Below are 12,091 nucleotides of genomic sequence, written 5' to 3'. Positions count from 1 at the left end.
TGTCAGTGAACTACGGTTCTGAGCTGCTCCATCTGAAAGCATGTGAAAATACCACATTTAATACCACATTTAATTTAACATGTTTTTAGTCCAAACTCACTTCATAACGTCAGTCGAGTGATTGAAATAAATCCTTCTGTGAGATGATGTGGCTTCTTACACAGAATAAGGCACGCAACATATTTCATAGTATTCTAAGCAGTGATAAAGGCTACGTCGATTAGCATTGCATTATTATGTACTTTATTACAATGAAAATTACAATAATAAGAACAACTTTTAGCATTTAATGGGTCGCTGTAAACACAGCTGTTTTTGACATAGTAAAAAAGAGTGTTTTACACGACCATTGAGGAATTTTAATTTCATGAATTAAAATAAAAAACCCTAAAGAATCATACCAACTTGTATAAAATGGGCATCCGATGTCCCCTTTAATCTTGTTTTGCTCGTTTTCTTTTTGCACATAACCTACAACATAAACATCTGATTACTTTAAATACAATATAAACGGTAAAAGACACAATCAACGCTAAAAACGCTACAGCATCAACACTGTAGTACGAGTACCAGGGCATTTTATAAGAGTCCGTGCGCAGATGAGCAGCTCCTCTGTGCCTCATGACAAACTCAATCCAGAAGAGGGCGCTCTCTAACGGATTTACTGGTGTGTCTCTATGCAGACTGGACAGTTTCTGCATGTTCTTCCTGTAGGAGGACTCTGTAAGCACTTCCTGTAAGGCATCTTTAAATATATGTCTATCTATGTTGGAAATGTCCACAACTTTAGCCACACCTCTATGTCTCATTTTTGAAAGGTTATCATCCTGATCGAAAACAAGTGGTAATCCAACTATAGGAACGCCATGATAAATGGCTTCAAAAATACCATTAGTTCCTCCATGAGACACAAAAACCTGGGTCTTTGCATGTCCTAAGAGATCATTCTGCGGTAACCAGTTAACCAGTAAAGTGTTGTTGCCCAAAGTCGACGGCCGCGCTCCTGTGTATCTCCAAATCACTTTTTGGGGAAGCTGAGCAAACGCAGCTGCTATTTCATCAGCTATGTCAAGAGGAAGTTGGCCAACTAACGTTCCTAGAGACATCATAATGACACCATGCTCTCCAGAGCTTTGCACAAAGTCCTCCAGATCCCTCGGAAGCTCTTTTGCAGGTTTGCATTGGAAACCGCCAATGTAAATGGCATTTGGCATAGTCGGGCGAGGAAATTCAAAAACAAAATCCACCCTCATGAGCCAAATATCAGCTGCTTGGAATAATTCAAAATAGTGCAAATCAGGACCAAAATATCGGTCGCACAAAGCGCTGTAATGAGGACCAACGATGCGCTTGTAAAGGAAAAGCCGAATGGTGTAAAACAACACATTATACGTTCGCTGAAGAAAAGTCATGTTATCGGTCAACTGAGAAAGCGGGAAGGGAATGTAAGACAGAGGAGACGGTGCTATCGCAAAATGCGCTTCTCCATGCACAGTCCATCGGACGTTAAAAATGAGAGGTAAATTCAGATAGTGTGCGAGAACAACACCTCCTCCGTTTGCTGGATCGGTCAACATCAAGTCAAAGTCGGCCTGTTTGATTTGTTCCATCAGCTCAGGATCTTTCTCGATTATGTAGATCACCATTTCGCAAATATTTCTGTGCATTTCGGAAAATTTATCCTTGAGCTCCATGTCCAATCTGAACCTGGTCCATGCCGACTGCCGCTGTCGTCGGATCTGGAGTTGTCTAGAAACAAAACTGCTGTAAAACTCATCGTCTCCACCCAGTAAAACCGGGACGGTCATTGAGACGTAGTGCGGCGATGTTTCTGAGATGTACCAGCTGTCGAGGGCCCGTATCACAGTGATCTGATGGCCCCTGGAGTGAAGCTCCTGGATCAAAATGTTCATGTTAACCCAGTGACTGCCTTCGTGAGGAAACACCAGGATTTTCCCACAATGCACAGGGAAAGTCAGGGTTAGAATGATGCTTGAGACAATAAAGATAAAATCCATCCTTGTGAGGAGCACAAACTTCTGTCTGAAAGACATAAATAAAGAACTGATGATGTTCGTCATTTATCAGGCAAGTTTTGCTCTCTAATGTAATTATGTGGGAGTCCGGCATAGCTTTAAACTGAATTTTACAGAAATTATAAAGAAAATACAGTAAAATGTTGTTGCCAGATCACTATAATAGTGACACAAGCGAACTGGTCTGAGAGGTTTAAAATTGTAGATTAAAATAAATTAAATGAAAGAATAAAGAAATAACAGCACCACAGTAGGTTTGTAAAATGTCAGCTCACATATACAGTACTACAAATGAGACTTTTGTCTTTTCATTGTGAGAACATTTGACTCGTGGTCTCTACATTATGTAATTTCTTTCAAGAAAAACAGCAGATAAAATGCTTTGCAATGTCACAATTCACTCACATTTACACACAAGAATAACATCCAAACCAATTTTATTCATTCTTATGGGACCTTCTGTAAAGATTGCCCGTGTTAGAAATGGTAACACAAATTGTCATCTTATATAAAGGTTCAACATGGCAGAATTATACATTTAAGAGTAACAATCATTCCACATAATAATTTCCAAGCTCCTTTAAATCCAAAATAAACAGCACAATTAATACCGTTTTAATAATTTATCTATTTGACACTCAGGCCTGTATTTCTCTGCCTGGTTAAATGTTGATGTGTTTCTGCATGAAAAAGAAAGGGGGGGCAAAAAAAAGTCAGCAAACAGACTGTGTTCTGACACGCTGTTCTTGCACAACCTTCATGTGTATCGCAGGAAACACATTTTCGTGCTGTATGGCATTGTGATTTTTGAGGGTTTTATGTGGTTGCAAAGACCTTTTTGGAACATTATATTATTTTTACTACACAATAACTTGAATACAAGTCAACATGAAGTCAAAACAGACTCAGTGCACGCTCTTATATTCTTGATCTTACTGTGAACCATTCATCATTACACAATATTTTAAAGAAAAAAAAAAAACTGCCTCTAAAATGCACATTACCTATTATACATCATTTTATAGAGCTAAAATATGGGTTCAAATGCCGTTTCATGCTGATTTTAAGATAAATAATTCACATGAATACTGTTCTGCATATGCTAATGTAGCCTACTAAAAGTACTTTCAATTTACTCTGAGAGCAAACTCAATAAAACATCTAGACATGATTGCCATGCATTTCAAGGGCCATTTAAAGTATTTCTATCCTTGTCCTGATAATTAATCTGTTCACATATGCTAAAACAAAAACAGAGAAATATGAAATATCTTGGCGTCATCTAGACTGCAGTCAAATGCCACTGGCCTTGGCCTAAACAACCACAACCTCACATCAGAAGTATTGTACTTGTATAATCAGACCTACAGAAAAAAAATAAAAACAACTGATATCACTTCCTGTTGGGCTGAGGGGCACATTTTGAGCAAAAGCAGAAAGAGTCTCTCTAAAGAATCAGCTTATTCTACAATGTCTGCTTGAATCTGTCACACAATCTTCTCCAGACTGCATGAACATCTGTCAAAGATCCGCACCCTGGATTAACATATTTTACCCTGGAGTATCTTTACACCTCCTGCAGTACAAACCTTCCCTTGACGCATTGCAAAACAAAACAAGATGTTCCTAACAGTGAACCTTTGTCAGGCTAGACGCCTTATTTAATGTTTCAGTGGAGTTTTATATCTGTCATCAGTGTATAATCATTAAACACTGTGATCAGTCAAGTGCACTACACAAACAATCAAATTCAGTATCTGCATAGCTTTTTAATACAACTCTGTAAAAAAAATAAAATCAGAGTTTCAGTAAGTTTCAGGAGATTTTTGAGTTTTAATCAACTTTTTGTTGTATAAACTGAATACAATAAGTTGAGAAAACTCAAAAATGTCCTGAAGCTGGTTGCCTTAAACTTTTAAGTTTCCTCAACTTTTGATTTTTTACAGTGAACCTACTGATATAAAATAATATATTGATGTATTTGACAAATTCTCACAACAGGATTGTGTCAGACAGGATGGTAGAGATGAACCCTGTGCACACACTTAGCCTACAAAAAAAACTACCAGGGTAAATAATTATATATACACTACAAGGCAACACTGTCAATAAAATAAACAAACAAACAAAAAAATATTTTTAATAAAAAAAGCAAATAAATAATTGCCCAAGATAGGCCTATACATAATGATATAAAAATAAACATAAAATTTACATAAATATCGGTATGAAGACCATATATGTTTTTTTTTTTTTTTTTTTTTTTTTTAAATGGTACTAACAGTAGTACTTATGGTTACCACAGTAATTTTTAGTTAAGCCTCTAGGTAAACAATTACATGAGCTGACTGACTGACTGACTGACAAAATGATGAAGGGAATTCAGTTCTGTTAGAAAGGGAAAAATTAAATCTATTTCTGGTGTTGTGCTGATTTTCGACTCCCTGCCCTCTGCGTGCACGCGCATGACGTCATTTGTTGACATCGGTGCGGCCAAATTAATTTAATATGTTTGTGTTGCCCTTTCATTTTCATTTAATTGGATTTATTTTATGTAGCTATTGCATCCTTATGTGGATAAACATTGTTTGTTAAACGTATTGAGAAATACTGAAATGTGTTTTGAAATTCTTTTTTTTATATATAAATACGAATAAAATAAAAAAGTTTTGCAATGTTTGTCCTTCAAAGCTTTTTTTGAAGTTACACCATGACATCATCGAACGTTCAAGTCTTCTTATTTTTTGATAAACCAACATGTTACGAGCCATAGGTCTTGCAAATCTGCAAATAACAGGATCCATAGGCCTATATGCAATTTAAGTAAAATAACCGAGCACAGTGAAGAAATGTCAGCTTTAAAACTTGAGTAATGTTCTTGGCAAATGTCAGCAAATCATTTATTAACTTAAATTAACATATTTAATTGCTGAAAAGAAATGTTGTATTTCTTGTGAAATGTTTGTTTATATCCATTTTTGGTGTTGTTGCTCAGTGAATCCCACCCATATGGCTGGTGACTGTTAATTACTTATTGCATTATCAATTAATTGTTCAGCGGATTCAGTTAATCATCTCTCATCAAGTATCTGATTAGTGCCTTGATCTTCTTAAGTGTTTGTTAACCATTGTTGTAGCCTTTAGCACTGAAGAACAGCCGGCCACAGCTGTTTTCACGGTAGTGTGTTAGGCTGTATTTATCAGAGGTCCGAGCGCTGACGCGGAAGCATCAGCGGAAGCGTTCAGCCTCCTCGTGTGAAGACCGACGAGGGTAAAGACCATCGACTTTTCCTGCGCGACTTTAACCGAGCAACGACTTGAGCGACACACTTAAGTATCTTTTCTTTTTCCCCTTCCCTTACACACTCTCCGTTTCCATCCTGTTTCCTGCCACCTCTATCATGTGTTTCCAAACTATTCCGGTTCTCTCTCAACCACGCTCTAACGTCCCACGCAGACGGCAACGTAATCCTGCTAACCTGCGCCTTATCTCTACCTCCTTCACTACACCTCTTTCCTTCTCTGTGGGTCTCTGAATTGTCAGTCAGCTGTCAACAAAGCTGACTTCATTTCTGCTTTTCTTTAAAATCCACGCTCAGCATCTTGGGCTTGACTGAGACCTGGATTCGTCCAGAAGACTCAGCAACCCCAGCTGCTCTCTACTAATCTCTCTTTCTCTCACACCCCGGCAAGTTGGCGGGGTGGAGGCACTGGTCTGCTCATTTCTAACAATTGGAAATACTCAACCCGCTCTTCCCTATGCAATTACAACTCATTTGAATCTCATGCCATTACTGTATCAGCTCGATAAAACTCCAGATCGTGGTCATTTACCGTCCCCTAGCCAAATTCTAGCCACCTTCCTAGAGGAGCTGGACGGGCTGCTGTCCTCTTCGTGGAGGATGGCACTCCACTCTAGTCTTTGGTGATTTCAACATTCACCTAGACAAGCCTTATGCTACAGACTTCCATGCACTCCTAGCTTCGCTTGATCTCAAACGCCTTACCACTACTAGCACGCACAAATCAGGCAACCAACTTGACTTAATTTACACACGCAATTGTACTGCAGATAACATTCTGGTACAACCGCTACATACTGGACCATTTCTTCATTACATTTACATTACACTTTGCTTCTCCTGTGCCACCAACCCCTACCAGTTACTTTTAGACGAAACCTGCGCTCCCTTTCTCCTTCCCATCTCTCCTCTGTAGTATCCTCCTCTTCCTTCACCCACCCATTTCTCATCTCTGGATGTAAACGCAGCTACTGAGACTTTATGCTCTACCTTAACCTCTTGTCTAGACGACATTTGTCCTCTCTCCTCTAGGCCCGCACGGGCTGCTCCTTCCAACCCCTGGTTATCCGAGGTTCTTCGTGAACATCGGACTACACTCAGAGCGGCAGAGAGAAAATGGCGCAAATCAAACGATCTGTCGGACCTCAGTAGGTACCAGTCTATGCTCACATCCTTCTCTGCTAAAGTCCACACTGCCAAATCCTCACATTTCCGCAACAAGATCGACAGCGCTCCAGACATGCGTAATCTCTTCAGAACATTTAATTCCCTCCTCTGTCCCCCTCCACCTCTATTACAGCTGATGACTTTGCCACTTTCTTTACAGACAAAACTAGATCAATCAGTGGTCAGTTTTCACCTCCACGCACACAGGACCCTCACCCTACCACATCCACTGCTAAAACTCCCATCTTTTCTTTCTGTCCACTCACTGAAGCTGAAGTATCCAAGCTTCTCCTCTCCAACCATCCTACAACATGTCCTCTTGACCCAATCCCCTCACACCTTCTCCAAGCAATCTCACCCACACTCTTACCTGCACTCACACACATCATCAACACATCCCTACTCACAGGTAACTTCCCCATTGCGTTCAAGCAGGCTCGGGTAACCCCACTGCTCAAAAAACCTACATTAAACACTTCTCTTATAGAAAACTACAGACCTGTCTCTCTCCTTCCGCTCATAGCGAAAACACTTGAACGAGTTGTCTTCAACCAAGTCTCACTGTTTCTTTCACAGAACGACAAACTGGATGCTAAACAGTCAGGTTTCAGGAGGGCCATTCAACTGAGACTGCGCTTCTCTCGGTCACTGAAGCCCTGCGAATTGCAAAAGCCCATTCCAAATCATCAGTCCTCATTCTGCTGGACCTATCTGCCGCTTTTGACACTGTCAATCATCAGATACTCCTGTCCACCCTCTCATCACTGGGCATCTCTGGCATTCCACTTCGCTGGTTTGAATCCTATCTCACTGGTAGGTCTTTCAGGGTGGCCTGGGAGGTGAGGTATCCAAAGCACATACACTGGTCACTGGGGTTCCTCAGGGATCAGTTCTTGGACCCCTCCTCTTCTCCACATACACTACATCACTGGGTCCCATCATACAGGCACATGGATTCTCATACCATTGCTACGCTGATGACACACAGCTCTACCTCTCTTTTCAACCAGATGATCCAACGGTAGCTGCAAGGATCTCAGGTTGCCTGGCGGACATCTCGGCATGGATGAAAGAACATCACCTGCAGCTCAACCTGGCAAAGACTGAGCTTCTTGTCCTCCCTGCCACTCCGACTCTACAGCATGACTTCACGATCCAGTTAGGTTCATCAACAATAACCCCATCAACTTCGGTCAGAAATCTTGGTGTAATCTTTGATGATCAGCTGACCTTCAAAGACCACATTACAAAAACTGCTCGATCTTGCAGGTTTGCACTATATAACATCAGAAAGATCAGGCCCTTTCTGACAGAGCATGCTGCACAACTTCTTGTCCAGGCCCTTGTCATTTCTAGGCTGGACTATTGCAATGCTCTTCTGGCTGGACTTCCGTCTAATACAGTCAAACCTCTACAAATGATTCAGAATGCAGCGGCACGACTGGTCTTCAACGAGCCCAAAAGAGCCCATGTTACACCTCTCTTTATCTCCTGCACTGGCTACCAATCACGGCTCGCATCAAGTTCAAGACACTGATGCTTGCATATAGAACAACCACTGGCTCAGCACCCGTTTACTTGCACTCTCTATTAACAAACTACATCCCCTCCAGAAATCTGAGATCTGCTAGTGAGCGACGCCTCGTGATACCATCACAGAGAGGCGCAAAATCACTCTCTAGATCATTCTCATTCACCATTCCTGGCTGGTGGAACGATCTTCCCACCTCTATCCGGAATGCTGGATCCCTGTCAATCTTCAAGCAACAACTGAAAACTCATCTCTTTCGACAGCACTTGACTTCATCCTAAACTTAAAAAAAAAAAAAAAAAAAAAAATTATCTTTACTTATTCCTTCCTTTGGTAGTTTGTATTTATTTGAACAATGCCTGAGACTTGGTGTTGCAAGCACTTCGTATGTCTGATTGCCTCTTCAAGATTAATCGCTCTATGTATTCCCCAATTGTAAGTCGCTTTGGATAAAAGCGTCTGCTAAATGACTAAATGTAAATGTAAGATAGTCCAGCAAGGACTGAAATGTTTGCTTTTGTGTGTGTGCAGAGTCACTTTTTTGTTTGTGCACTTTAGGTTTTGTTTTCACCTGTGTGTAAATCTTCAGGAATACATTTTTGTTCAAAGGACCTTGAACTACATGATTTCTACACAAATAAGCTGCACAACTGTTTTTAACATTGATAACCAGAAATGCTTATTTATTCAGTGCTTAGATGATGTATAAATCTCAGTTTCAAAAAATTGACCCTTATCACTGGTTTTGTGGTCCAGGGTCACATATTATTATATTTATGATTAACTATCAAATGATTAATTAGTTGCTATGGATACAGGTGCCATCAGACGTCTTCTTATGAGTGACTTGTTTGTCGTTGAGTCAGTGTTGCTGTTGCAAAGTAGGCCCTTCGTTACCAAACACCAAGTTATGAGTCAATCGCAGACTTAAACATTAAACTGTTTGTTACTTTAAAACTAAAACCTTCATCTGGGAGGTCACAGGGATATGTGAATATTTGATGGGTAGAGAAAAGCTGTTGCTATCAAACACCGTTTACTTAATCAACCGAGTCAGTGATGGTGAAGGGATAGATCAAATAGGCCAATTGATGGAAGGTTTGCAAAGAAATTTCATGCTGTAAAAGTATTTTTAAAATACAAAAATACAGTAGTTTATTTTGATACATGGTGTGGCTGCTGTATTTTGAAGTTTATTTTTGATACACTTATTTTAAAATACATTTTGATGCATCTTTGGCCAACCCTGGCTGAAATAATACTGAGTAAGAGTCATAATCCCGTAAAATGTAATTGCGTTTTTAAAAAAAAAAAAAAAAAAAAAAAAGGGCTAAAGACCAAAACTGTTGAAGCCAACTTTGTTGAACGTTATATGGTTTAACTTGGTTGTAAAATATCGCTACAAAAAGCATTGCAGAGCAAACTTTTGTTTTGTTTTATACGTCTTTTTAAAATTGAATATCAAAAATGTAAAACAAATCAGTATGTTCTTAACCAATTCAACACAATGTTTATACACATAATGATGCAGTAACTACATCAAATAAATCAAATGAATATTAAATTAAATTAATTTGCCCATACCAATGTCAACAAATGACGCCATGCGCGTGCACGCGGAGGGCAGTTGAATTCTGGCACAACACACGAAAACAAAGCTTTATCAATTCCACTGTCCCCATAAATCTTTGTTTTTGGAGGGAAAACACTAAGCATTTCATAACGTGTTCAGCCGTACAGAGATAAATACAACATTAAAAACGACAATCCAGACAAACTAACGACCGAGTCCTGTTTGGCGCGGCTGATAACACGGAGCTCATTTCAGATGACACGATAAACGTTACACTGTTTAAAACTAAACGTGTTCACCCTTGGTTGTGTGTAAAAGCTGTTATCGTTGTTGTTTTTTTAATAAATCAAATAAAATGAACTTACCAACTGAACAGTGACAACAGTGTAGCGGTGAGCTCGTGAGATACCACGCTTCTCAGTGTTTGGTTGGGCGGAGGCAGAGCTCATGAATATTAATGACATCTTGTCCATGCTGATTGGACACTGTCTTTGAGCGTCAATATAAGCGTCATTACTATTCATAAGCAATATATTTATTTTAATAAAGTCAATTCACCTATATTTATGTAGCGATTTATACAATAAAGATTGATTTTATAAAATAATGCAAACAAAATTCGGTTTTGCTGTAAAGCGGCTCTTAAAAAGAGGACAATAGTAAAAAGTCATTTTTTCAGTTAAAGTCAGTTCATCATTGATTCAGTATGTCATCCTCCAGCTCAGTTCAGGGGCCTGTTCTTCGTACGTCGCTTATTTAATCTAAGATGATTTGAAATATTCTAGATCAACTCATCTCAGGCTGGACCAGTCATAAGGGTCTTTTTTTTTTTTTTTAATTGAGATTTATACATCATCTGCTGAATAAATAAGCTTTCCATTGATGTATGGTTTGTTTGATAGAACAATATTTGGCTGAGATACAACTATTTGAAAATCTGGAATCTGAGAGCGCAAAAAATCATTTTTATTGAGAAAATCGCCTTTAAAGTTGTCCAAATTAAATTCTTAGCAATGCATAATGCTAATCAAGAAATAAGTTTTGATATATTTACGGTACGAAATTTACAAAATATCTTCATGGAACATGATCTTTACTTAATATCCTATAATCATTATTATGATTTTTGGCATGAAAGAAAAATCTTATGATTTTGACCCACACACTTTATTGTTGGATATTGCTACAAACAGCCATGCAAACAAAACTACATAAATGTTAATAGAAAAATGAAATGTGTTTTTAATTTATTTGTTCTTTTTTTAGGCCTACATGATTCCCAATTATGGGTCATTATAAGGGTCAAGATCAAGTTATCTGCATCTCCTGCGCTCCATCAAGCCCCTCCCATAATATCTGTCACCACTCAAATTAATGCACGACTCAGATGAACTGTATGCATGTGTGTAAATCTCCAATACAATTATAAAGTAATTATTTCCTCACTAATAAATATTTCAATGAGTAAAACTGGCTGTGTCTGTACTACAGACTACACAACATTATTATATTATTTTCAAATTATTTTTTAAATTATTATTATTTTAAATTATTGTCCCTGGACCAGTAGGGAACTCTTGTAATAAAGTAATAGTGGCTAGGACAGATTTTAAGTATCAATTCTGCCTAAAAAGATGCAATCTAATCCTGTTTATATAAAATAAGCTGCTCCCGAGCAGGTTTAAGCTTATGGACCTGTTGCTATGACAGCAAGTCCACGATGAGCTTCGAAGAACCAACCAATCCAAGATCAAGCAAAATCATTAACAATCAAATCCAGCTAACTGAGTTAACGACGTATGAAGAACAAAATAGATCAAATAGAGACAATAATGCACAATAGATAGACAAATAAATGAAACAAACATAGTACTGAATAAATATCAGGTGCATGAATCATTTTGATAAAAATACAAAACATATCCCTCTGGTTTCACAAACAAGACTAAAATGCATGTCTGAGTTGTTTTAACTGAAAGAAACTTGCACTGACTGATCTTAGAATGTGTCAGTTCCACTATTTTGTCTCAAGATGCACATCAGTAGTGTGTGTGTTTTTTAAATTAATTTATTTTTATCTAAGGCACATTTATAAATGTTACTTAAATGTCCTAACTGATCTGTGGCCTAATCCTGGCTAAATCTAAGCCCTGTCAAACCTTGGTGATGTATTTGGTGACGAATAGTTTTAGAGATGTTTTGAAATAGTGATTGCCTAAAGATGAAGTGGGCTTTCTCCAGGCTGGTGGAAATGTTAATAGATGGTTTGTGTTTGTTAATTAAACAAACAAACCTACATTCTCTCGAGAATTTCACTGGAGTAAAAGTTGTGACCCCCAGCCTGAGTATTTGCTCTCTACTTTAAACATGTGGAATATGGTACAGATATTATTTTTCAATAATTTTCTAATCATTAATGATTTTCCTTTGTTTAACTTTTACCATGCATTCTTCTAATGCACAGCTATCTATAGGTCTCTAA

General features: G+C 38.4%; 1 protein-coding gene across 1 annotated transcript; it reads right to left on the bottom strand.

The window, feature by feature from the left end:
- Positions 1–267: 267 nt before the first annotated feature.
- ugt5f1 (UDP glucuronosyltransferase 5 family, polypeptide F1) lies at positions 268–10,058 on the bottom strand. The gene is made up of 2 exons (XM_058750877.1): positions 9,975–10,058; positions 268–2,043 (listed from the first exon to the last, which is right to left on the bottom strand). The coding sequence occupies exon 2, from the start codon at positions 2,016–2,018 to the stop codon at positions 435–437; it is 1,584 nt and encodes a 527-aa protein (XP_058606860.1). The 5' UTR covers positions 2,019–2,043; positions 9,975–10,058; the 3' UTR covers positions 268–434.
- Positions 10,059–12,091: the final 2,033 nt, after the last annotated feature.

The sequence above is a fragment of the Onychostoma macrolepis genome, chromosome 18 (genome assembly GCF_012432095.1).
Source record: "Onychostoma macrolepis isolate SWU-2019 chromosome 18, ASM1243209v1, whole genome shotgun sequence".
NCBI lineage: Eukaryota > Metazoa > Chordata > Actinopteri > Cypriniformes > Cyprinidae > Onychostoma > Onychostoma macrolepis.
This window is presented reverse-complemented; position numbering and strand designations above follow the sequence as displayed.